At 35.4% G+C, this 25,888-nt stretch overlaps 1 protein-coding gene across 21 annotated transcripts in view; it reads right to left on the bottom strand.

Moving 5' to 3' along the window:
- LOC118280701 (cAMP-specific 3',5'-cyclic phosphodiesterase) overlaps positions 1-25,888 on the bottom strand; it is a 548,393-nt gene that overhangs the window by 57,066 nt on the left and 465,439 nt on the right. For 10 of the 21 annotated variants that reach the window (XM_035601037.2, XM_050701301.1, XM_050701303.1 and 7 more), the window contains 2 exons: positions 7,391-7,585; positions 4,522-4,557 (listed from right to left, as the gene is read on the bottom strand). In XM_035601037.2, coding sequence (XP_035456930.2) covers positions 4,522-4,557; positions 7,391-7,585 — 231 coding nt within the window. The other 11 variants (XM_050701297.1, XM_050701298.1, XM_050701299.1 and 8 more) reach the window with 7 other exon arrangements.

Raw genomic sequence — 25,888 nt, 5'->3', positions numbered from 1 at the left:
CAGTTAAATATCAGTTCGCTTTTTCAATATTCCGCGATGGACGCGCTGTGTTGACTTCAATTAATTTACTCGGCGCTCTATTATGTAATTAATATTTCCACACAACATTCGTGTTATTAATTGTTGCGAAGAATAATGTTGATTTGTTTTTACGGATGGAGGGACAGAGGGACGTGAGTTGCCGCGGTCGGTCCCTAGAGACTTTAGATAGTCAGCGCGCAATTACTCTAAACATAAACCGAGATGAATGTACCGAGCTGAGACCGAGGATCTTGATTGAAATTCTTATTAAGGTTAACATTTACTAATGTCTATGGATTGCGTACATGCTCTGCACTACCCAGCTACAACAAAAACAATTAAGGTGCTTAGAAAACAATGAGATTTATGAGGCTATTTTCATACTAATAACAAACGAGTAGGCATAACATAAACTGCGATTGATTTACAAGTTTACACCGGCCTACAATGTGTAGTAGCTACATTGCGAATATGGAACAGAATACTTGTTGCCTATTCAGTACTTCCATCACATGTTTTTGACATTGTCTAAAAATAATGTTTCTGGTTCTACTAAACGGAAAATCAAATACACTCAACTCTATTTGTTCAGCACATTTTAGAATCTCTCGTTTTAGTTGTCCCTTTGGTGAAGTGTGAGTTGTTGATTACATTATATTATCGTCATGTTGGGTATTTTTTTCGTTTTGGTTGATTTTATCAAATAAATAAATATGTCGTGTGTAGATAATTACGTGTTCATGCCCTACGATATCATCAGCTGCACCTTTATTTTCTTTACTTATGGTGAAGTGTTGTACGAAACCATACAGAGTCTATCGATGGGAAACAGACAATGTTACTCACGCATCGCGCCTGGTACGTTCGTCCCAGAATTTCTCCCAGAACGTGGATCTGTTTTTAATTCTGAGCACGCTGGTGCTGAGAGTGCGAGGCAGCGTGCCGCCGCTGGAGCCGGCTGCCACGCCGGTGGACATGCTGTGCTCTGAGGCAGAGCTCTTGGCGATGAAGGAGACGCCGGCGCCCGCGCCTCCCAGCCGCTCCGACTGGGACCCTGACCGCTGCATCACTGTGGCTGCTCACTCACCACTGACTCACTACATAACACGCGGCCACGCACCGACTGCTCGCGATCGCGACAGATTCACCTATCGCGGATCGATCGTCATCGCGCTGACGTCGCGCCGCTCGTCTCCTACGCCGCGACCGCTATACTACCCACTAATGACTGTTGTTATTGTCGACCTCAGTAAGATGACACTCTCGGTCGCTATTATATAAACTCTTCTTTGTCGTCAGTCTGCTTTTTTGTATGTAAAAATAATTAATATTTCAGGCTAATCTCTTATTGGATTAAACATTCTATCACTCCGACATACATATGTTCAGATAACTTTATCACAATGTCCTTATCGACAGCAATATTTAAGTGAAACCTCTGTATTTATATAACATAAAATATATTATCACATAAGCTTATTATCTTTAACTAAGTTAATGTCAGTTTTCAAATCTGAAGGTATGCATAAATATTAGGCCTCATCCTTGGCACCGATTAATAAACGCAGTTGGTGAAGCTCGGGCATTGCGTGCAGCGCGGCCGGGGCCAACTTGTCAGATCAGTGAACGACCTCGACAATGTCCAACCGTTCAACCGCGAATCTCAAACACTCAAGTAAATATGCACGGTACGTTTTTTGTTGAGAGACTGGTAAGAAAGATAATAAGGGGGCTCACTTCGCGATAAAATAGCACCGATGCTTTAAGTCACATTTTAGTTGGGGTTTCAGTGACGGTAGGGGTTTGTACGGCAGAACAAGAGGTATGTGCATCGCGTGTCGCTGGGCATGGAGGTGGCGTGTCGCCGGCAGCCCGCGCGGACTATCAATGGAGCCGAGCGACTCGAGCGGGCGCGTCCCACTCGCTCGCCCGCCGCCCGGCCGCCCGCGCCGCGCCTCGCCTCGCCTCGTGTCGAGCGCTCAGCGCCGAGAGCGCGCGACGCCGCCCGACGATAAATTTGGCGCTAATGGAAACTGGCAACGGTGGGCGCCGGTAATCAATGTTCGACTTGGAAATCGAGGGGCAGTAAGAGCATTATCAATATCAAAGACAAATCAGATGTACACGTAGGAAAGGTTGGAAGTCGTCCTAAGATGAAATGAAAAATATGAGTGAGCCGAGTACGGCGTACTGTCCGTATCGATTATTTTACTTTCAAGGTGCGAGTCGCTTTCAAGTCGAGTATGTTACATGTTGCGTTACTAGCGTATTCCCGATTATTGATGACGCCAATATTCATAAATCCAATACCTCTGTTTGCAAAATGGTTTATCTTGTATTTCAGGTATTAAGGAAATTAATTACATCACAAACTTTTTAATCTTATTTTTTTTGTGCGCAAAGATTAAGATTTTTTTATGAAAACAATGTTGAGGAAGGACCGAAGGACAGATTCTGATAACAGATTTAAACAGATGTGGAAGGTTTATTTCAATTTACGTGCAGATATAGACTCTACGATATCTACTAACACTGTACAAACCATGTTATTTATAAACGGAAGAAATATTAAACCAACGTATAACTGTGCACAGCATCCAACAGAGTTTGAAAGAATTTTACTCAGTTATTAATTAACAGTTAAGACTCGGAAACATTTTTAAGTTTAAATATTTATAAATAGAACGACTAAAGAATTAATTAAAATCAGGTGAGATAGCGGCCAAACGTCGTCCCATTTAACAATAAAAAAAAAAAAAAAATGGCAAATCGTCCACATCTCTACTGATGACATTCTGTTTACTACACTCGTGTATAAACAATACGATAGGTAGATTTAGAAGATTCGGGATCGCTAAACTGTTTTTAACGATGTTCAATTAAGTCTCATTAAGTGGATGTCAATTAAGTACCTCAATCTACGATCAATTACAACACCGGTGGGACGAGTTTATCAAAAACCTTTTAACGCGTTTGGTTTATAGTTGAAGTAGATACACGATTCCACTAATAGAATTACATGCTAAGTGGGTGCTCTCTAACTAATCGATCTAATTTTATCTATTCCATAATAAACCTTAGTACACAGAACATATGGTTTATCCGAGTGTAGGAAGGATATCTTAAATATCTCTTGTGTTTCATTCGTTTTCCGCGGCTTTACTGGTGTGGTCAAAGAGTTAAAGTAATCTATACCTCTTTCCAGTCTCCTAACTATCTTCAGATACTAAAACCGTATTAATAAAATCGATTTGTTTGTGACAAACACATTTTCGCACTTTCATATTAGTAAGGATTTCAGTGATTTCATAAACCGGTGAGTAAAATGATAAAAGGATTAACGACCCGATATTATTACTGAAGTATTGATTGGGTAAGATTCATATATGCAAGTGATGATAAATAATAATTAATTTGTTGCCGATAACATTGAGATACAGTATCCCTCTTTGTTCGGTATTGTATCAGTTCAATAACTACAAGGTTATTTGAAAATGTTTAATTAAAATGTCTGCCAGTGACGCGTATTAAGAAATAGACAAAAGCCCATTCATTAACAGAATACATTTTACATTTCTGCTATTCGTAATAAAATTTCACGCAAAAATAAATAGATGAAAATGTTCATCTCTTTGTGGTACTCTATTTGGAGAGAAACTTAATATCATATGTAGTTATATTCGCTTATTTTTCACATGATCAAATATCTAATAATTCAATAGAGTGTCATCGACCTTCAAGTCCCACCTCTCAGGTTGATTTTGATTAAGTAAAATAATTTGAGTGAAATCTAATACGAGTGGCTGAAAATGAGACAAATCCAATGAATTTCGTGTGAAATATAGCTTAATTTGATTCTTAGGTTTTTAAATTGGATCGCCTTAGATGGATCAAGTTCGAAGCATGCAATTGTAAAAGAAATATATATTTTTTATCTACAAAAGTTGTTTGCTACAAAATAAATGTATCATTTTGCCTGACATGCCTATTTCCGAAAGTATTCCCTGGCGACAAGTACAATTGTATCGTTTTTCATTTATTTCCAACTGTCGTTTATTTTGTTTGTTCGGCCGAATTCCCCAGTTTGCTATTAATGTTTTGTTCTCATACTTAGTTCACGATTTAAGAGCCTATTTACCCTAAATTATATTAAGGTTTTATGCCTTAATATAGATGTAGTAAACATTAACGATGTTATTATTATCTCGTTAAGAAGCTATAAAACGATTTTGGTAATTTAGCGGACTGCCTGCGGCAGTTCGTCTCAAACAGACGTAGGTATATCTAAAACACCAGGATCCATAGAAAGCCACCAATGAAATCGTAGCGTAAATACTTGAAACCTGTACAAAGAGTTGCGTACAAACCATAGCACTACAACACACACCCACAACGAAAGCTCTAAAACAATGAAAGCGAGATGGAGAGCAAGCCAAGAGAACTGAGACAGTTTATAAAGCGGTGTGGTGCTAGTATACGTGCGTAGGTAAGTATACGTACGCTCTGTCCAGTTGTGCCGCCTCGGCCTCCTTGAATCTGCAAGCAATTAAAAAATAAGGAAAAGAAAGAAAGAACGAAGATATCAGAGGACACGTATTGTTATGCCACCTAAGCGGGTCAGGTCGCGAGTACAAGTATGCGGGGATTAGCGACACACAAGTTTGTGCTAGAGTAGTGTAGTGAGAGGCTCTGTAGAGGTGGCGGTAGCATCGAGTGCTCGACTCCTGCAGGCGGTGCACACAGTGACGTCACGCGTCACGAACCATGCTGCACCGAGCGTGCCGGTTGTGAGTAAGCTGGCTACTTGTTAGTCGTTCACAACATATATGTTATACATTTTACATACAATATGATTATTTAGCTTACTTTGGTCCTGTGTGCGAAGCTGTTCGGCTTCTTGTATTGTTTCATGCAATACGGAATGAAGATAAAACCTACGATGAGTAATAATTATTGATGGCCAGTGTAATGTCTCGGTTACACATCTGGTATTTGTAACAGTATGACTGAAACTTCTACTGCTAATGCTTCAACGAACAAGTCACTTCAAATGAAAGTGTCTACTTCTAGTAAATTATTATTAGTAACATACATCACACTATTACTATTTCAAAATCAATCAGTAATAATTGCAGTACTTCAACGAAATGATACAATAATATGTCAAGTATTTTGTTGACAATCACTTTGATACTTTAGGTACAATGTTATGAATTGTATCTTAAATTCAGTATTAGTACTTTTTTCTTAATAAACAGTAGAGTAGGTAACTAAATAATTTTAGTTTTAAACTGTCAATTAAAATATTTATGTAAGACTAGTTTGTGTCAGCGGCTTCGCCCACGTTTCCGTAGGATAAAAAGTTGCTTATGTGTTATTCTACACCATAATCTACCCTAGTTCCAAATTTCATCTTGATCCCTTCAGCTGTTTTGACGTAAAGGAGTAGCAAAGTAACAAACAAACAAACATAAAATCTTTTGCATTTATAATATTAGTAAGATATAAACTTTTGCGAAATTTTACCCCATAAAAATTGTTAGTACTCATTCATACAAAGTAGTAAATATAAATATAACGAGAGCAGAAATTCCCATATTATGTTTATTATAGTTTTTTATAATAAGTATTTAGGTATAATCGTAATTTTTGAATAAAGACCGAGTGTAATATTTACCTATGCAATGCAATAATATGTAGATAGTCGTAATAACATGCCAATTCAGAATTTCATTCAAACGTAACTATAGTAACGATTTATACTTTGCAAAACAAATCTGGAAATTTAGATCTTTACATCGTCTATGAAGGACACTAGCGCCACGTAGAGTGCTAAATCCGTAACCATGCTATGGCCTAACATTGCAGATTACAATCAGCACTCAAAGAAAAAAAGAAAGAAGACAATTTGACTCATTTCCTTTGAACAATTCCTTTCTTCTGATGATAGACAATCTAAATTGCGGAAAATTGGGGAAATTGGACCAAGTTTATACGAAGACCGGCACAAAGTTTCCTATGTATGTGTATACTGACCAATAACCTTGTATTTTTTGTAATAACAATTAGAGCTTTATAAGACCAAGTGTTGACCAAGTAAAGAAACATCGTTATATAAGTCCTCTGGACTTTCATTCTTGGTGCCAAGTTTAGTGTTAGCAGAATTATAATAATTTACTAATGGGGAAAAGGAAAACCGAATATGGATTTCCTCACAGACGTTGTAAGATCCTAAATAACCAGATTTCATTCGCAAAAATGTAAAATAACGATAGATCATGGAGAAAAGAATTCCCCATACGACGATGTGAAAAAAGTGTTAATGATTTTTTCATTTAGACACAATACAATGTGTTATCGTTTAAAACGGATTATATTATATCACAGAACATTTTATTTAACATATACGATGTATTTACAAAGATAATATATACATATATTGTTTATAAGAATGATACACTGCTGGATGAATAAATATTGTTAAATGTTAATTACTCAGTTTTCAAATCTCGGAACGACTATGTTTTTTTGAGTAATATCCTTAACGTTGCATTGTGTGTTTTTGTGATAAGCGGGTTTTTCGATTTCCTTGTAAAAAAAACATCGTGAAATGTGTGTGAAAGATTCAAATTCATTCAGTGACTAACATAATTTTTGGAAAATTAGTCACCTGGTTTAATTGAAACAGTTAAAATTTAGACGTTCTTATAGGCACATCCGACAACATTGCTTTCAATGAAGAAGTAATTTAAGTTGTGTCCAATTTCGAAAATAATTCTCTTCATCAATTTGTCAATCAACTCGAGTCAGCTCGTTACGAAGGTATAATGAGTTCCTGCTGTCCCTTTGAGATCGAAACAGTAAAGGGTGTATCTTATTAGGTTTTTAATATCAACGAAGGGTGAGTGAGGGGTTCATGATTTTGATTAAATCTGCAATAAAGTATAAGCCTCTGTATACACCAGACTTCATACTTCACTAAACTCGTCACTCATGTGAATTTGTGCATTGTCAAGCTCCTTTCATTTGCCTGCTGAGTGTTGGGTGACGAGGCGAAATATGCACCGCGCGTGCTCGAAATTAAATCTCATCTGACTATGATATAAAAGTGGTACTGTGTTCGCCTCAATCCTGCTTCATATCGCTGGGAAAAATGATTGTATTCGAACCAGCTGTGATGTGTAAGGCGCTTACTTCGCCCACTACAGTGAACGTGCCTGACGCATTGTTGAGACATATTTGAGTAATATTGAGTGCGGATCATGTCTGGAGCTTGTGTGAGGGCGTGGCAGGCGTATTTCATACGTCATTGGCTTGGTTGTAGGCTAGGTACTAGACTATTTGTTCTGAGTGTATCATAAAATCTTACCTTTCGCTGGCGATTGAGCTGTTCCTTGACATAGACTTGGGCGACATTTCGAAGTCGGAGTCTGAGCGGTAGAGGAAGGACTCGCGGCGCTGCGGCATGGCCTGCAGGACGAGCGCGGTGGACGGCGAGCCCCCCTCGAGGGGGGAGCGCGCGCCCCCCGCGCCTCCCGCACCACCCCCGTTCTCCACATCGAAGCTGAAACAATAGCACACGGTGATTAAATATAGCGCAATGTCATGAATAAGTCTTAATCCTGAACATACGAGTACATCGGCTGATAAGCCCAGATAAGACAATCGCCACGCGAGTTAAACTCGTGGCTCGTGGTGCAGAGATAAATTCTATCTGCCCCACTGTTTATAAATAGAATTTTGTACAAGATTAAAAATGACAATTGTGATAATAATAAAAATTTTGTAGCATTTCCATTTACCCCAATAGCACGCCCATGTGTATGCAGACGTTATAACAGGCTTTGAATATAAAACTATGCGGAATCCTTTCTACATAATATGTCTACGATATAAACAGCGACCGCTCTTCTAGACAAATATACGAGAAATGTCTGCATAAAATGTACACGAGTCACAAGTCATATCAAGTCGTGATAAATAGTTTTACGTAGTCTTTACGTATTTTATCAAAGACATCGATAAACTGTATCATTGAATAACGTAATTATTTGTAAATTTACATGCTGATTTCCCGGTAGTATTCATGAATCATTTAATAATGCGATATTAACATTAAATTAGGTACGTCTAGAGTTTATTCAACGATGTGTTGCACATGTTTTTCCCATTTTCGCAAGACACGAAATGAACTGAATGTTTTCACGCAGTATCGCAGAGCCATCTGCAGGAAAATCTGAGCAACAGGCGCTTCGAAACTTTTGCTTTTGTGTCGCTCTGTCGGCCGTTTAGTACGTGTTGCTGCCGTCAGAGGACTCTGTTAAATACTGAATGCCATAAAGAACGGAAAATAGAAATCTCTAAGATATTATGGTATAAAATCATACTGTTCATAAATTAATTATGGACCTTATTTCGAAGATTAAATAATTACCTACATATATGAAATAGTCACCAAAATTATTATATCCGTCTCATCGATAGGGGCAATGTGGGAAATCAATTAATTAGGATTAGGACATTAAAATATTAAATTTCTTATCAAAAATACAAAATAGGTATTTAGTATTCATTTTTGTTTTGTTAAATACCTATGCAATGGATAATCTTAATAATAATACCCATTCATTACAACCTAAGAAAAAATTGTATACTAATTGATCCTTAAAATTAAATAATTTTCCGACGGTTTCATAGTTAATGAAACCGTATATCATATTCACAAATTAAATGAGATACCATCTTAAAAATACCCCAATTCTAGTATAAATGTTTGAAAAGACAAAAATAAACGAATGAAGTTCATGACCCGTATCTAAGTGAAGATAGAGGCTTTTGTTGTTACAAAAATAAGAGGTTGGATCCCGAATCCAGCGTAATTACTGTAATCTGTCTTAATTATAAGGTGAGGTCTCTACCTGAATCAGGTGGATAGTTACACTGGCGGTCTCACGATTAATTGTCAGTCATTATACGTAATTTCGAAGCTATCGTGCAATTGTATTGTACGTATTTATTTATTTATTAAATGTATGGTAAATTGGTTATGTACATATGTAGATGGGAGTTTTTATTTTCGATAGCAGAGGTTTACTTAACTGTTTAAAGATTCTTGGCAATAGCATTGAGCATGGAGACCTATTGCCATAAAAATGAAAAAAAAATGCAATAATTTGTTCAACCTGGGAATCGTACCTAGAACCCCTTGTATGACAGTCGTACTTGCGACTGTTCAAGCTACAAAACAGCTTATTAATTTTCATTAAAACGTAACAATTTTGTGTGCTACGAAAATAGGGGTGAGAAAAATTTCGTAGCCCGCTCGTAGCGCTACGAAGTTCGTAACCATTGTAGCTCGTAGCATTTGAAAATATGTGTCAGTAAGAATTTAACGAAGTCGATTATTCCGTTGAGGTAAAGTTTTGTCAATACTTGTATTATTTGGTTTCTACGATTGTTTGAAGTATTTTTAATAGTATATTTACGCTACATTTTTTTAATCAATTCATTCACTTTTCTTGATGTTTATAACATACACTGTTAAAAGTATACAGTAGTGGATTTTAAGTAATGTATACGTTCTTAGTATATTTGGTAAATATTTAACTGAAATGTATTTTACCTTAAAACAATTTTCACAAGTGATACTTATATTTTTTTGTCAATTATGGAAATTATTTTAAAATTGTCCTATTTAAAACATGTATTCAGCAAATTTTAGTATTAACATTTATTACAGGACCAACACTCACATATCAGCGTCAAATAATTATGAATCAACCTTCTTTTAATCCTGTAAATGAATGATTGCATTTTTAAGTACGTACGTCATTTGTCTTTACACAACCTACAGACAACAACAACTTTGGGTTTTTTTGTCAATCGAATTGATCGATTAAACATAATAATCCGATATTTATTACTGGGATTAAAAACTTAAAATAATTAAAAATTAAATTATGATTCATCGGATGCACAATGCCAGTGCACGTTTTATCATAGCAAAAATTGATTAAACTATATAAATAAATGTTTTATGCTTTAGTCATATAACGTAGAGAATACCACACGGATATGGTATTATGTACGCCTTATATACCATATTATGTATAAAGTAATTTATTTAGTATGCAGATACAAAACTATAGATTGATTTAGTACAGAGACAGTAACCATTTTTCAGCTAGTGAGCCGACCAATGGTTGTATATTATAGAAGATATGAATTGATTAAAAATCGTATAATAGGGATGATGACTGGGTCAAAAATAAATTATTACAACTTTTCAATACAATAAAATATTCAAAAATAATCACACTCTCATTCATAAATTTGATGAACTACTTAATTTTCGATTTTTTCTAGTTAAATTTCTAGAAATAAGTCTGCTATTTGACGTCAAAAACTTATGACGTTATAATAGAGTATTTCATACAAAGTTCATAGAAAATATAGTTTTTGACGTTTCGAAAAAAGTATTGAATTTTACTAGTAGGAAACATGCCTATTTAGTGTAATATTAGCTGTCTCCGTCCTAAGACAATAATTATTGTCTTACCTACATACCAAATAGCTGTGCAGACTGTATATAAAAAAATCTATATATTAATACGTGATGCAAAAACTTTGGACCGCTTTTTACGAAAATTGCGCGGACGTAGGAGCATAAAATTTGGTACACTTATAGTTTATGTGTAGGAGAAGTGCATTACGCTAATATTTTTCAAAAATAATGCTTATAAAGTACATTAAATCAATAAATAAAACATTACACACACATGCATAGTATCTGATCGTATTTGATAAAACGTCAAAATCGATAGACATTGCGATGATATTCTCACGTCTCATATGAAAAGAGTTTTATAAAAGAGTTTGTTTGAGTTTGAGTTAAATAAAAATGATCCTTGAACGAATGTTAAGTGGTATTGTAAATTAAATCGTATATGGTTGAATTTCGACCACTAGGCGACCACTAGTATAAGTAAATGTAAGATGGTGCCATTAAAGCCCGCGGTTATTGACCCATCACTGGCCGCAACAGATGTCTCTTGCGTTGCATTTACACGACAGGGCAACTTCCTACCGTCCTGCAAACCTGCTTTTACTAAGATTCCCATGGAATAATCAACTCTATTTATTAGACAATAACATTTAATTTCCTGTGCATGTAACTGTGTGGTGGTTATGTGACGTTATAGTTTTGCCGTCATAGTTTTAAGATGGCGTGATCAGACCAGTTTTCGAATAAACCCACCCGTATGCAGTTATTCCAATGACAGATAGGTAAGTCATAAAATTACACCAAAGAAATAATGTTTCCCATATTTTTGTGACTTCATAAACATGACGGAATGAGAGCAATGACTTCATTAATAAAGCATGTTATATTGTAAACAATAATTTGTAATACTAATGACGAATTAACAATAACGTTAAGAATGACATGTTCCTTATTATGATGTCATAACTGACATAGTTTATTATGAACGGTAAAGGAATGTGAACAATTATTGCATCTTTATTTAAAATAAATGACTTAATAACAGTGACGGAATATATTAATGACATATTTTGTTATTACAGGAAAGGAAGAACAAACGATGCCATCACTTTAATTGTAGGAATACGTTTATTATTTTACCTTATAATGACTTAAGAACAATGACGAAATATGCGGTATAAATTATTAATGACATATTATTATGTCATCATTAATATTAATATAATTTATGACATAATTAAACGTATACATATACAAGTATGTAAACAGGAAAAAAATAATTCTGTACATCGTCCGATTGCATTTTGTTGACTAATATATTAATGATGAATGTATATTTTAATAGCTTATATCATATTAAGTTTATGACATGTTATTATTTGATATAAACATAATAATAGGATTCATGATGACTGTATAATCCTACAAAATCATTTGATTGCTTAAGGTTTATAAACGTACATAAAATAAAGGTGTGTTTATGACTGTAATTAATGTACAAATATTTTTTATCATTGTTTTCTAAGACGTTACAAGGATAACGTGCAATTTATATGTATAACAAAATACATAACCATCAGATATAAATATTTTTTTTATAGATTTTTAACTTATGGTTTCTCCGTCCGGTTTTTTTTTATTAAAAATTTACCAAATTGTTAAATGTTACGTTCTATTTAGAAACCCATACAACCGTACATATAACCTAATTCCTATTAACACAAGCTTTGATGACATGTAAAAAAATACGCAAGGTTTTCCGGAGAACCTTTTGTAAAGGTGTAAAAGGAGTAAAATCAATGATTATAAAAAGGGCGCATCACACGTGTAATTAACCCGTGCTATTTATATTATACCTGCCGGTGGTACGCCTCCGTGCGGACACTGGAGGTCTCCGCAGCGGCCTGCGGGAAGCTCCCCTCGCACTCCATCGGCGCGGCGCTTCGCTCCACCTGACCACATCGCCTACCCATCAAATACGACCACCAGACAGTCAGACCAACCACCACTTTATACGCAGAACCGTCAGCTTTTACGAGCCATAAACCGGCTTGCATTGAAAAGACCACAAAATATTTTGTTAAAACCGTAGCTTTTAATGCATGTGTCTGAGAATTTCGTTTTAACATACAGTCGCGAATGGGTGTCATAAAATCTATGACAGCGTTTATGAGGACTTAAATAAATAAAGAAAGAAAGGGTAACATACGTATATCGAAATTAATTAACAGTCAAAGGTAGATTTATTCATCTGAATTTGTCCAAAACATAGTCGACACCAACCCAGTTGGGAAAAGGCAAAGGGGAAAACAAAAGGTAAATAAGGATACAATACCCATGTATCACTGAGCAACTGGTATATAAAGTTATATAGAATTTTGAATGATACTTTATATACAAGAAATGTTTTTCAAGTATCATTTACTTTGGTACGGGAGTAAAAAGCCGCTTCATAGCTCTCTTTGAAATTGAGTTTAATTTCCCCGTGTGTTGCTACGTCTCGGTGATTTGTTTACTATGTGGAGCTCTTTCCCCTGTTTTCCTATAGGCCGAGTGGTGGTGTTCCCGGTAAATAATTGGAAGAACTTAATTACCGAGCAACCGACGACATGATATAATTATGAGGCAGTAGTCATTATCTATGTCGACAAAGTGAAATATAATTATGTTTGTCGGTTTGTAGTACTTATATATTTTGGACAATTGGTGTTGGTGGTATTCTAAAATAAGTCCAGTGACGATGGTAGGCGTCAGTAAATAACACGATAAACAGATCATCGCACGTAGGCAGATTACTGACGCATGACGACTCTCAACATTCCTTTATTTCGTATTCAAAATATCACAGACGGTTGGCATTTTCTATGAGAGCTATGTATGTAGTTGTGGATTGCGAATATCGGACCGTTCGTTGCTCATATCACACTTCAACGGGTGTTTACGAAATTTTCTTCAATGTTCGTTTATTATTGGTTTGGTACCTTGCCAAAGTAACTATGCAGATTTAAAACCACGTGTTTTAATGTAACCGTGCGAAAACATTTCTTATCAGTTATGTACCAGTTACCCAGTGACGTAATAAGTTTTAAATAAAAATATTACCTATTGCATAACATATTATTTAAGGAAACTTTACCCAGAAGATAAACTAATGAGTTTGATAAGTCTCGTGAAGGAATTAGTCGTTATATGAAAATTACCTGTTTCTTCTAAGACTTATTTACTGTTCTAGGTACGAATTTAAGTACCTATTCAATAGCCAAAACTGTTACGACAAAGTAGTGAAACGATCAATATAATATTAAGGACATATTTATATTAGGAAAAGTTAAGTATACCTTTACTCGTACGAAACGAGAGCAAAATAATTACAGTATTCAACAAAATATTCGGTGGTACAACAAAGCTGAAGGTTCGACAATATGACAATACGTATGTCAGCAGTAAATGACAGTAACAATTGGAGTTAGCGGTAAAAGGTTTACAGGAAGGATCCTTTACATTGTCAGTTAGGTTGATAAATCCGGCGTCGGCCTTTGTCAGGGAGGCCCAAATATTAAATTTTCTTGAAAGAAGCGTAATGGAACACATTTCATTTCATCTTCTACTTCCAATATTTTCGTGAAATATTGTTTTTGGTATTGTTAGAAGTTTGCTGGTGCACGAAATATTACTGCTTAATTATTTTGTGTACAGTATGTATAAAGATATATACATACAGTACTTATAATTTTTGCTAATAGATGACATGAATTATTGAAATTGTTCATCACCCTTTTCGTGCCACAAGTTCAACTATTTGCATTAACTCTAGCATGATTTATACAATGTTTATGATGACTTAGTACGTATGACTCTAAATATGTAATCCCTAGCCAAGTCGATATTATTTGTGGAACGTCATTTATCATTCATTAGCATTATATATCATTTACTGCTGAGAAACCGCTGTAAATTTATCTAAATACTGAACGCAACATTAGACATACAACAGTCGTACTAATAATAATATTTGGAGTATAATATTAATCTAGAATTATCTAGAATATAACTATCTGTAAATAATCCTTTAATAGTCCGTCAGTTAGTTAATGAAAAAATATTTGATACGTATTTTTTATTTTGTCATATAAGATAACGATAGGTACTTAAATAAAGCGCATCAAAGTTTAGGAGTGGGACAAAAACGTCATGTCTACGTATAAAACGTACGTAGAATTAATGTTATGCGATTTTACAAATTAATATATCTTCGAAAGTATTTGTTTCTAGAAGAAAATAAAATATGCGTGTCTAATGTTTTAAAATAATCTACAGGACGGGTATTAAAATAGAAATTAGTCATCTACCCTATTGATTAAAACCCACGACAGTTTCATGACGTAATTTATTCATAAGAGAAAGCTATCTTTAGGAAAAACTTACTACATATACTAATTACTAAGGCCTCATAAGAAGTGCTAAAGAGTAAACGAATAACTGCCAAATGCTTAGAGATGTTGATGGATGGGAGAAAACTAGACCTATTTAAACACTAGCACATTAAGCTATCCAAATCTTCCAATAGATCCTGGACTTTATTGCAAAAATATAAGGTTGAAGATCTATTAAATTAATTAGACAGTTTGGGATATTTTGAAGTGCTGCGAAGTACAAAGGTAGTACTAGTCCTTAGTAGCAATAGTATTAAATTGTTTCCAGTCAAACAGTTAAAAGGAATCTCTTTCATGTTCATGTTATTCTGGTCCATTGGTCCTTTTACTGAGTGTCACATATTGGACCTTTCTACGGCACTACGGCACTAGATTGTCCAATGAAAAGAATATTTCTATCATGACCTGTATACGTCTTTGTCGAACAGTCGACTCTTATCTTATCTGCTAGATAGTTTCATAGATTCCTAGATTATTTTCAAGATACTTCACTTGATATGTTCTAGGTATTTGTTGAAGAAATATTACTATATTATTTTATGATATTAAAGTTTAATATCTTAAATCATATTCGAAAGTCATGCCCTATGGTAAATGCCTATCAGTTAACTAGATATATGTTTATGTAACGTAGGTAATTTTCTTATCCTTCATTACCATTTGTACGTTTCAAACTAAAATTATAACTGAAAGTGTCACAGTTTGATACAAAAATTTAAGAAAATATAATACATTTTTGATTGAGGAAGCTAGTGAAGCTACCTTTCCTCTACACAAAACAGACATTTTATTATTGAGACAATTTTAGAACGTGTTCAGAATATTCAACAATGTTTCATTTTTGCTGTAAACACGTCAGCTCACACGTGCTGTATGTAAATGTCTGTACATAAGTAAATTTTATTCTGACAGTCCCTGAATGGGGTAGAAAAACTCCCAACTTCCACGTCAAATATTGTTCTGTAACAAAAGGAGCGAAGGTATTGCATTATGCGACGTTGAAGAAACAAGAATCGCGTGAAATTATGTTTCCCTACTCTTTGAAATTGCTTTCGAAATATAATTCCCCGACTGTGCTTCACAATAGTTTCTTATTGTATTTTAAACGTTCTAGCTTAGTAACAGCCTTCCTCGTAGTCATAGATAACATAAATTAAATTCCACCAGATAGTATCTATCACCAATTTAAGCATGAAGAAATTTAACGTAACTACACAGAACATATAATACCATAATTAACTCCTATCGGTGTATCTACGATGCAGATTTCTCGAAGATTAATAAATACGTTATAAAAAACGTCATTGAAGATAATGGAAATTTATCAATAGCATCAACATATACTTATCTTACTAGGATCAAATAATTTTATCATTTTCCCTTAGTTGTTATTTTAAAATATGCGATAGTACGTATTAATTCGATTCACAGACGAATATCAACACATTACTAATAATATCGTTATGACTGTTGTATGTAATGTTGTGTCAGTTTGTTAGGTAGCGCTGTGGACCTCTTTGGGTGTTCGCCACTACTGGTCTGACTGGAGCTGGTGGTGGTGGTGCTGAGCGTGGACAGGTCGCTGGACGCGCGTGCTGAGCGGAGCCGTGGGAGTACCGGCGCCTCCTCCGCCTCGGGGGAGGACACCACCTCGCACGCCCAGCCCAGCGCGCGCGCTGCGGACCACACCGCGAACACGAATGTCAACATTGTCGACTTATCGAGCCACGCGCCGCCCTCGACCCCTGCCCACACCCCAACAACACTCGCGTGGATACCAAAACATCGGTTCCAGTTCACACAGTCATGTCTTCACACAACGACACAGTAAATCACTGGTGCAGCCCGGCAGCACATGGGGAGCACGTGCAGCGGCGGCGCGGCGTGGTGGAGCGCGCTTCACACGCCCGCGCGGCTCGTACTACACTGGGCTCGTCGCCGAGCTGCCGGCACGCGCGCTATACTATGCACTTGTGTTATCGTCATTATTGATAGTTATTAGCTTGACAACTACGCGCTAATGTTGTCAATAAGTACAACATACAGCAATTAAACATTTTCGCGGCAGGGCTAAGTGTGTATTGTTTGTAGTTATTGTCACATCACGGACTTTTCAATAGATCGTCTGATTATAATAACACTAGAGATCGTGGCTGGAGCTCACGTTATGGAATGTCACAAATAGTAGAGGAGATCGTGCGTGTAGATATTATTATGTACATCGCGGACGGCGTGACGCGGCCGGCAATGTTGACGTTGCGCGGCGCGGGGAACGTGAGCGGCCGACGTCACTCACTGCTTGGCTCACCCGCGCCGCCACTCACTGAAAGGGCACGTTCTATATTTATATGTGGCCCACAATTACATCACTGCTAGAAAACAATATGAGTACGTCATTTATTTGTCCAGTTTTTGACACGATATCACTTGTTGCACGCGCGTTTCTCGTCGGCAGCCGTGCCGTGTCGCTGCAAGCGTCGAATCGATCACGACGACAACGTCTGAGCGGATGTGCGTGTCAAGGTGTGCAGCGCGCCGGTAAATCGTGCCGACGTCGTTTCGGACAGGAGCTCCGTCACAGAGCATCCTGCGGCTGCCCGGCGGCCATGTTGGCAGCGCCATTTTGCCGGGGGTCGAATGGGGCGAGCCGCATGCGTACGCCGGCACGCAACTCTTGTGTTGAAAACGACGCAAGTCACCACGCCGACGAGGAGAAGTGGTGCTTATGCCGTCTACCTAAGAATCATTTTCATGTACTATGCAAAGTGCGTTCGTTTATAGGTCAAGCGAAAACCTAACGTCTTCACTGAAGCTTGCTACGAATCACAACCACTGAATTCGGTTTAATACATTCGTAAGGCTTCACAGATTACGTTTTAAGTGATAAACCGTATGTTCCGCATTGATTTGCCTGTCCACAGCTGAGGATAGTATAACAGTTTAAATTTCTTGTCTAAAGAAAAGTTTTCGTCGATAGCGTTAACTATTTCACTTCAAAGATACATAAAAGATGTATGGCATTATTCATTATTAAAGGTAAAGTAGTCAAGCAGTAATTGTACTGGTAGCATTTGGGTCGCCCCACATACCAATAAAGTTAACTATAAAATTAACGTGAACCTTACGTCGGATTACGATAGTAAACTGTAAATAAAACCAATTAAAACTTACAGTGCTTCCGTCATTTCTAGTGATTCTAAATCTGGTGGTATTGGAAATTTCAACATAGTTAGATTTTAGAGACTTACTGTATGCGAAAATTTTCAGTTGACATGATTTTTCCGGACCAACGCGATGAGGGGTTTTTCGTAAGATACATTTGTAATTATAAGTGTAAATGTAATTAGAAGTATGGAAGGAATTAAAGGTTATGTTTTGTGATGTGTCTCGTAGGTCGCGCGCCGTGAACTTGACCGCGAGTCGCTGCCCTTTATGCGGCTGCACCCTACATCACATCCGGGGAAACATTTGCATTGATCTCGCATAAGTTGGGATAAGTTTGTCTGTTTGTGATTTTATGCCGATGAATTGTAAAGTTGTGTCTTAAAAATGTGTGTTGTAAAAATGAATATTCTAAAGTTTCCCTGAAATAACTTTCAATTCAAGAATAAAAGTCATCTTTTACGAATATTTAATACTTTGCCCTTAACAGACAATTTTAATACAAAAATGAGCTATGTGGATACCAGATTAAACAAAATAGACAACATTTTCTCTACAAATTAAAAAGAAATACTCATAGTGCTAAAACGAGAACATAACACAAATAAACAAAGTCATATCAAACATAATATAGGAACATAAAACATCACAAGCAGGTCTAAGATTAGCAGTATGTGTTTCACGGCAGGAGAGCACAATACAGCATTGTGATACAAGTTACCTTGGCCAGTAATGACCATTGCTCTATCTACTACATTATTACGCTTCTGACCAAAGATAATTACTGTGGGAATGCACGTAGATGCAATTACCGTGTACGTTTGTACATACAGATTGTCCTATGTATTATAAACGTACCTACTATATGCATAATGATTAAATTAGCCAGAGGAATCTTGATAAAGCTGATTATCTATAACCAGATTGTATGTAATTGGCCTCAATTTGGTTATTAGGCGTGTATTAATAGGTATTGTGTGTGTTATTATTAGTTTATATGTCTATTTGTATGTTAAAGATGATGCCATGCTATTTCCTGGTTTATTAGTTAAACTTTTGGTAAATGTTGAAAATGGAAATATTTTTGTAATTTTAAAAATGTTATGTACTTGAAAAATATAAGCTCTAAAGTTTTTTTTCATCAATATTTATCTTGACCGCTACATATATTACGTTTATTATCGTTAAATTAAGTATTACTTATGTACAAGTACATTAGTACTGATCCTTTTGTTTAGGCATTCATTGAACAATTAGGTATACGTTTAAGTAGGTTAATATAAAAACCACTAAATGAAGGACACGACAAGCGTGATACCTAAATCTTATTGGTTTTCCTCTCTGCTATAGACAATAGGAACTTGGTTTTACCAGACATCAAAAAAAGAGGGAAGGAAAATAATAAGGCTATAAAATAATCTATAAAAAATGTAATGACGGTATTTTCTCTAAATGTATGTAAAATACTTTTACGTATACGTACTCATTACATCAGTATATTCGTAGAAGTAATGTTGTGTTTTCCTTACAATTACACACCTTTTAGTTAAGAACATGAATGTAACCAAATAAGGCCATAGAAAATACATACATACATACATTAACTTCACGCCTGTATCCCATGGAGGTAGGAAATGACAATGGAACGCCAATTGCTACGATTCTTACGCGTCATCAACAGTAAAAAAATACAATCATATTTTATCCGATTTTGAACATTACGAAACAATCACTAGATTCCTTTTACAATGACTATATGTATAAAGCATATCAGGGCTGTGTGAATTTCGCAAGAATTCATTGTGTATTATGGGTAGGTTACCAGCTAATCGCATTGCCGTCGACGAAGCCTATTACGATGCAATTATCCACTTGCCACTTGCTCTGTTCCACACGAGACTCCAGGGAACTGCTTACACTCATTACCTCGGTTAGACAGCCCTAGATAGCATCTATAGTCTATACTAAAGATGGAGAACATTTATGAAGAACGTTTTGTATTTCTAAAGAAATTATTTTTTAGAAATAGTTTTGACTTTTTAAAAGATTATAGATAAATCTTTTAGCTGAATACATGCTGTAGTAATAAGAGTAATAAACTTTAATTTAAAATAATAGTTGAGGCTTTTTATAAGATATAGGTTTTGTTTGAGATAAACATTATACATTAGGACCCATGACTTCCCAGTCTCCTTTTAACAAAATCTGATCAGTAGTTTCAGCGTGATTGACAAACATTTGTATATAGGGATAAACAAACTTTTACATTTATAATACTAAATGCGATTAATACAAGGAAATATTTTGTAGAAAGAAGAAACGAAATAACATACGTTAAACATCGTCACCAATACAATATTATTTTTAATTGATTTGATCGATAAGCGTTTGTGTATATCTACAAAATATGTTATACCTATATAACATTAATGTTGATACTTATCAGTTTTGTATATTTACAGTTTTATCAATTAAAATCAAAACGTAAGAACGCATTATTTATTCTTTGTATGTATTTTTGGTATAAACTAGTAAAAAATAAAATAAATTCAATATTTGACTTCTTACGTGATTGTTATTTGGTGACAAAGTACGATGAACTGTTTATTTAATTTATTTAAACACCAATGCAAAAAGCTAATACACTAATTACCACAAAGGCCGAAATTCAATGACTGCACAAATGGCGTAGTGGCTGGGCAACTGGCTGCTGCATAACGTGAAGCGGGTTCGACTTTTTAACAACTTTTCGTGTGATCCAGAAATTGTTGTTTCGGATCTGCGTGTCATGTGTTTGTTAACGCACCCACGACTCAGGAAAAATCCTAGTGTGGATATGTAAAAAGATATTACATTTTTGTCCTTATTCATTACTCCTATTAAATATTAGTCAAAATCAATATAGTGAGCATCGATATAATTTAATCTAGATCGATTAATTAAACCCTGGATTTAGATAGATTAATTTTATTAAATTGGCCCTAAAGCGAATATTATATTACTAACCAATCACTGATAAAGTCCCACACAGTGAAAAAGCATTCATAAATCGACTTCATTAGAAATTAAAGCAGTTTCATAATTTACTAAGTACGATTTGTCATTTTTTAATTATACTGATGTCGGTAACAATTAATTTGAAAAATTGCAACACAAAGGGGAATGGGAACGGAAAATTAATTGTTTGAAATAACTAAAGGGCTGTTTAGGGACACAGTTTAATTCGTATGACGTAATCATACATACGGAGTGTTATTTGACCACTAATTCATTAACAGTTAAAACGTAGTTACGGTAAAACCTGATTGATTGTTTACAATTAAGCTAATTAGTGATAGGATTTTCCTACATTTAGTGGAACATTTTTGTTGGTAATAAGGAATAGCGTTAAAAGATTTGGAATTGTTAATATTTTGAAACTAAAGAAACCTGAAGTTTTCATTACTTCCATATAAAGTTGCATTTCCACCAGAGATGTGCTATGCTACGTTGCTGTGGATGCGTTTGGCTTCCACCAATCATATTCATTGGTACACATAGCTTAGCACTGGTGGAAATGGACTCAGTTAAGTTACGTTTACTATATAGAAGGATGCTTGCTATGAATGCGTGCTAGAGATGCGTGTTATGGATGTGTGCTATGTATCTCTAATATCGATACATCTCATACTCGAGCTGCGCCGTAGCTTAGTATCAGTGGAAACGATCATGTAGTCTCCCAGTTTAGCTATTACATCTTCGTAGTATAGTTACATGGCACATCTCTGGTAGAAAAGCACACTATGGCTAAGTTAACTCATAACTCAATCGTTATTAATTATTATCTGGTTACAAAGATGCATTATTAAACTGTGTCAAAGAGTGGCTCTTTTATAAAAACAAACAATAAAATTCATAACCATCGTTATTAATGTAAAGTAGGAATAATGAGGAGAACACTTAAGTTTTCCATAAATATGCATTTAAAAATCCTGGTCCCAAGAGTTTAGGCGCTAAGTAATGGCGCTCTTGACCGCTTCGTAGGAAATAATGACTCCTTGTGGAATTCACAACGTTACTGGAATCTTTCAATGTTGGCTTGAAAATAAAACTAGGTTTGTCCTCGACTTTGGTCGCACAAGCTCAGTGGTTTGCCAATTTATAATAATTTATTTGTGGTTTCCAATTTCCTAGTACCGTAACTTTTAATAAGAAAAAAATAGGTTGTTGACAGTGGTGACGAATTCTCAGAAAAAAATAAGTCATTTCCTACATAACGTCACGCTTTTTATTCCCAGAAGTGGTAGGCAGAGTACATAATACATGTTTTCTAATCTACTTTTTTAAGCAGCAAGACAAATGCCTTTAATTCTTCAGAAACCAACTAATTAAGACGTTGTCCCACACTAGGATTTTATAATGTGTCGTGGGTGCATTTACATATACATGCCACTTTTGACACACTATACATAAGACCTATAACAACATGTGGATCACACAAAGATTTGTTCCGTAGAGGAAACAAATATAACTATTGATATAACTAGTATGCAGCATACCAATAATATAACATCCCTACAAAAATTCATAGTTTCAAAACAATAAACGGTATTAAAGTGATATAACATTTAAATCAAATAAGTAACTAAAAATCTCGTTCAACCCATACACGACATGACGTAAATGATTGAAACTACCAGCCTTTGTCACAACAGAAGCCAATATTGTCCCACAAAAGCTGTGTGTGTACAACTAATTATCGATTTCACGTTATAATACGATTTACTTATTAACAATGTTGACAATAGGATACGAAAATTACCGCCATATTTCAACAAAAGAGATTATTACTTGTGTACATTATGTACTCAAGTTATCACGTATCATTATCGGATATGCGTTAATATTTTATACTGTTCTGTTGTTTGGTTTTCTATCAATCTTAATTAAAAGCTTCAATAGGTAATCGAACAATCTATACAGGTAGTTTTTGATGCGTTTCTGGGTACAACAAAATGATATAATATGAAGCAAAACCACAAACGTTTTCAATTACTTCTTCGTTTACATTTTAAGTCATAAAGTATATCAAAATTTTTAGTGACACAATACCATAAAGGACAAGACAAATGTGCACATACGATGTAACATCCACTGTTCGGTACTTACGTGATGTACCTTTTTTATTAACTTAAAATGGTCTGCTGTCTTGTCTCATCTCCTAATAAAACATAATATAGATTTGTCAAGAGTTTTTGAGATCTTAATAAAACCTTTTTACACGGAATTCTAAAATTTATTCATTATTTAGCGTCTGATTATACATTCCACTCTAACTTTGGCGAAATTCAGCTTTGCTCGAACACTTTTATTAACGAATTTTTATGAACAAAATTACGCTATATTCATCCTTATTGCTTCTTGATTGAAGTTGAATTTATTTTACCATAATATGCTTCTGCTTTCCCATTAAATATGTTGATGGTTTTGATGACAAAATATTAATTTGGGCGGATCATTTCCTTTTAATTTATACATGTTTGCATTAAGTTTATAAGAGACTATGGTAAAATTTATGAAACTGTTCCGGAATGCTGTGCACTGGTAGCGAGCGACATCTAGCTCTCGCTAACGTAAACTCAAAGCAGCGCCACCGCGCCCCTTTCAGTTTTCAGTCTACCCTTAATTTAATGTCGTTTGTAGCCGTCAGATGGCGGTAAATTCACTTTATGTTATACAATTGAAATAATGTCCCACAATGGGTACCATTTTGTAATGAATGAGCTTTTTAGTGGTTCTATTATTTTTAATCGAAATTCTAAGAAGATTTTGGTTTAGGTTATATTTTGCCCTTCATTAAATTAAGATATGACAGTCACCATATGCTGCAGTATTCTTGAAATGCCAAGAAAACTATGGCTGTTAATTACAATTGTATTATTGATTAACATAGATAAAAAACTACCGGTTAGTACAAGATTGTTTTTCATATAATAGCATTCGCACATTATTGATCAATTAAAAATTACCACTTGAACGTAAGCCATTTTCTTCTCCGATTCTGAATTAAATAAAGCATAAAAGTTCCTTTAGAAAATTTAAAAAATCCTTCTACAGAGTATAGTTACCGGGTGTGATGCGGGTGGTCCTCCTGACTGCTGCTGCGTTTCCTTTTGCGTCGGAAGCACCAGTCCTGGCCCATCGCATCACAGCGCGCGCGCCGCGAGCCGCCCCCGCCCAGGGCGCGCTTCACGTCCTACCCTCCATTCTATAATACTTTCCTCACAACCGTCGAGTAATATACAACCAACCCCACTACCATCACATCCTGAGCCTTCCAAATACCTTCAACCACTTATTTTCGCTGTTTCCTTTAAAGTCGTTGTACGTTTTCAAACTTTCATTGTTTTCGTTGAGCTGATTACCGCTGTAATTTCGTTTTATTAGTACGAGCTTCCGAGTTAATTCTTATGTATTATTCCACTATTGTTGTGACGTGACAGCGTGTTATAGGTACTCCAATGTCGATACACATTTGTTTTTCTATTCCATCATGTGATAGATGATACCTATTCATCTCAATTTCGATAACATCTGATATCGTTAACGGACTTTGTCACCATGTTGTAAATCAAAATTTGATTACATCAATTGACATTCTTCGCAATTATTTCCAATCAATTTGCAAACGACATGTATAATTGTGGAACTTGCCGTGTCAATGTCCTTGCCTATTTAAAGTGCTATGGAACTTTTTGATTATGTATACTAAATTGTTAATAAACATCACCACGCATCACCATTTAGTCATTTAATTATGCCTATTGCTATACCTAATATCACTTTCATACAAAAATACTGTTGTAATAATATTATCATGTATTATATCAAAGTTTTTCGCAGCTAAAGTAAATACAATAGCGTATAAAGTACATAGGAACCCTGCTGCGCTATTCAACTTCTCTATAACAGCTAATAACAGTTGTTATTACCGAGCTAAGCACTAAACTATGATCGTGAGTTGCTGATTAATGTTCCAGTTAATGTTTAGCTCTCAGAAAGTCAGGAGGAGGTAGGTCCACGGTACTTACTTCCAACCGCTCCCCTCCTGATATTACAGAGCCGTACCAAGCTTTTCCATTAACTTGCAACACTCTCAAGTACTTCATCTAAAAACAATTTACCTCCAGTTAATGGATAAAAGAAGTTTATACTTCGCAACAAAAATAAAAGAGAATTTTCTTGATGCTACCGCATTTTGATTGTGGCGATAAAATCTTAGATTAAGCACTTGAGTATACTGCCGTCTGTCAAGTTAAATGTTACGTGAAACTATCGGAATAAAACATCGACATAGCATTACATCACGGCTGATATTCTGAAGGGTTTAGTAGACATGTACTTATAGTACCTTTTTTGTTCTTTCACCTGTTGCTAAGGAACAATTATTGTTTACTCGAATAGATTGATAACTTTTTAAAGAACACTATCTGATAAACCGCAAGTTCAAAATATATGTACTATCTTTATTCGTACATATTATGTATACGTATATCTTAGATCGGTATGAACACTCGTGTCTCTTCAAATGAATTAATGAATGCAGGTGTGGACGTGGTTACATCTAACTGAACCACCCTACATGTGGAACTTGGCACCTTGTCCAACTACATGTTGAATACTAATCGACCCACAAGTGCTTGCACGCATCTCGTGTCGTGCTTATAGCTTTAAATGTATGCATTCTGTAGTACCATTAGTGCCACGTATTTGTATGTTAACGTATACT

This window comes from Spodoptera frugiperda, chromosome 20 (assembly GCF_023101765.2).
Source record: "Spodoptera frugiperda isolate SF20-4 chromosome 20, AGI-APGP_CSIRO_Sfru_2.0, whole genome shotgun sequence".
In the NCBI taxonomy this organism is placed as follows: Eukaryota; Metazoa; Arthropoda; class Insecta; order Lepidoptera; family Noctuidae; genus Spodoptera; species Spodoptera frugiperda.
Note: the sequence above shows the minus strand (reverse complement) of the source record. Positions and strands in the feature narration are given on the sequence as shown.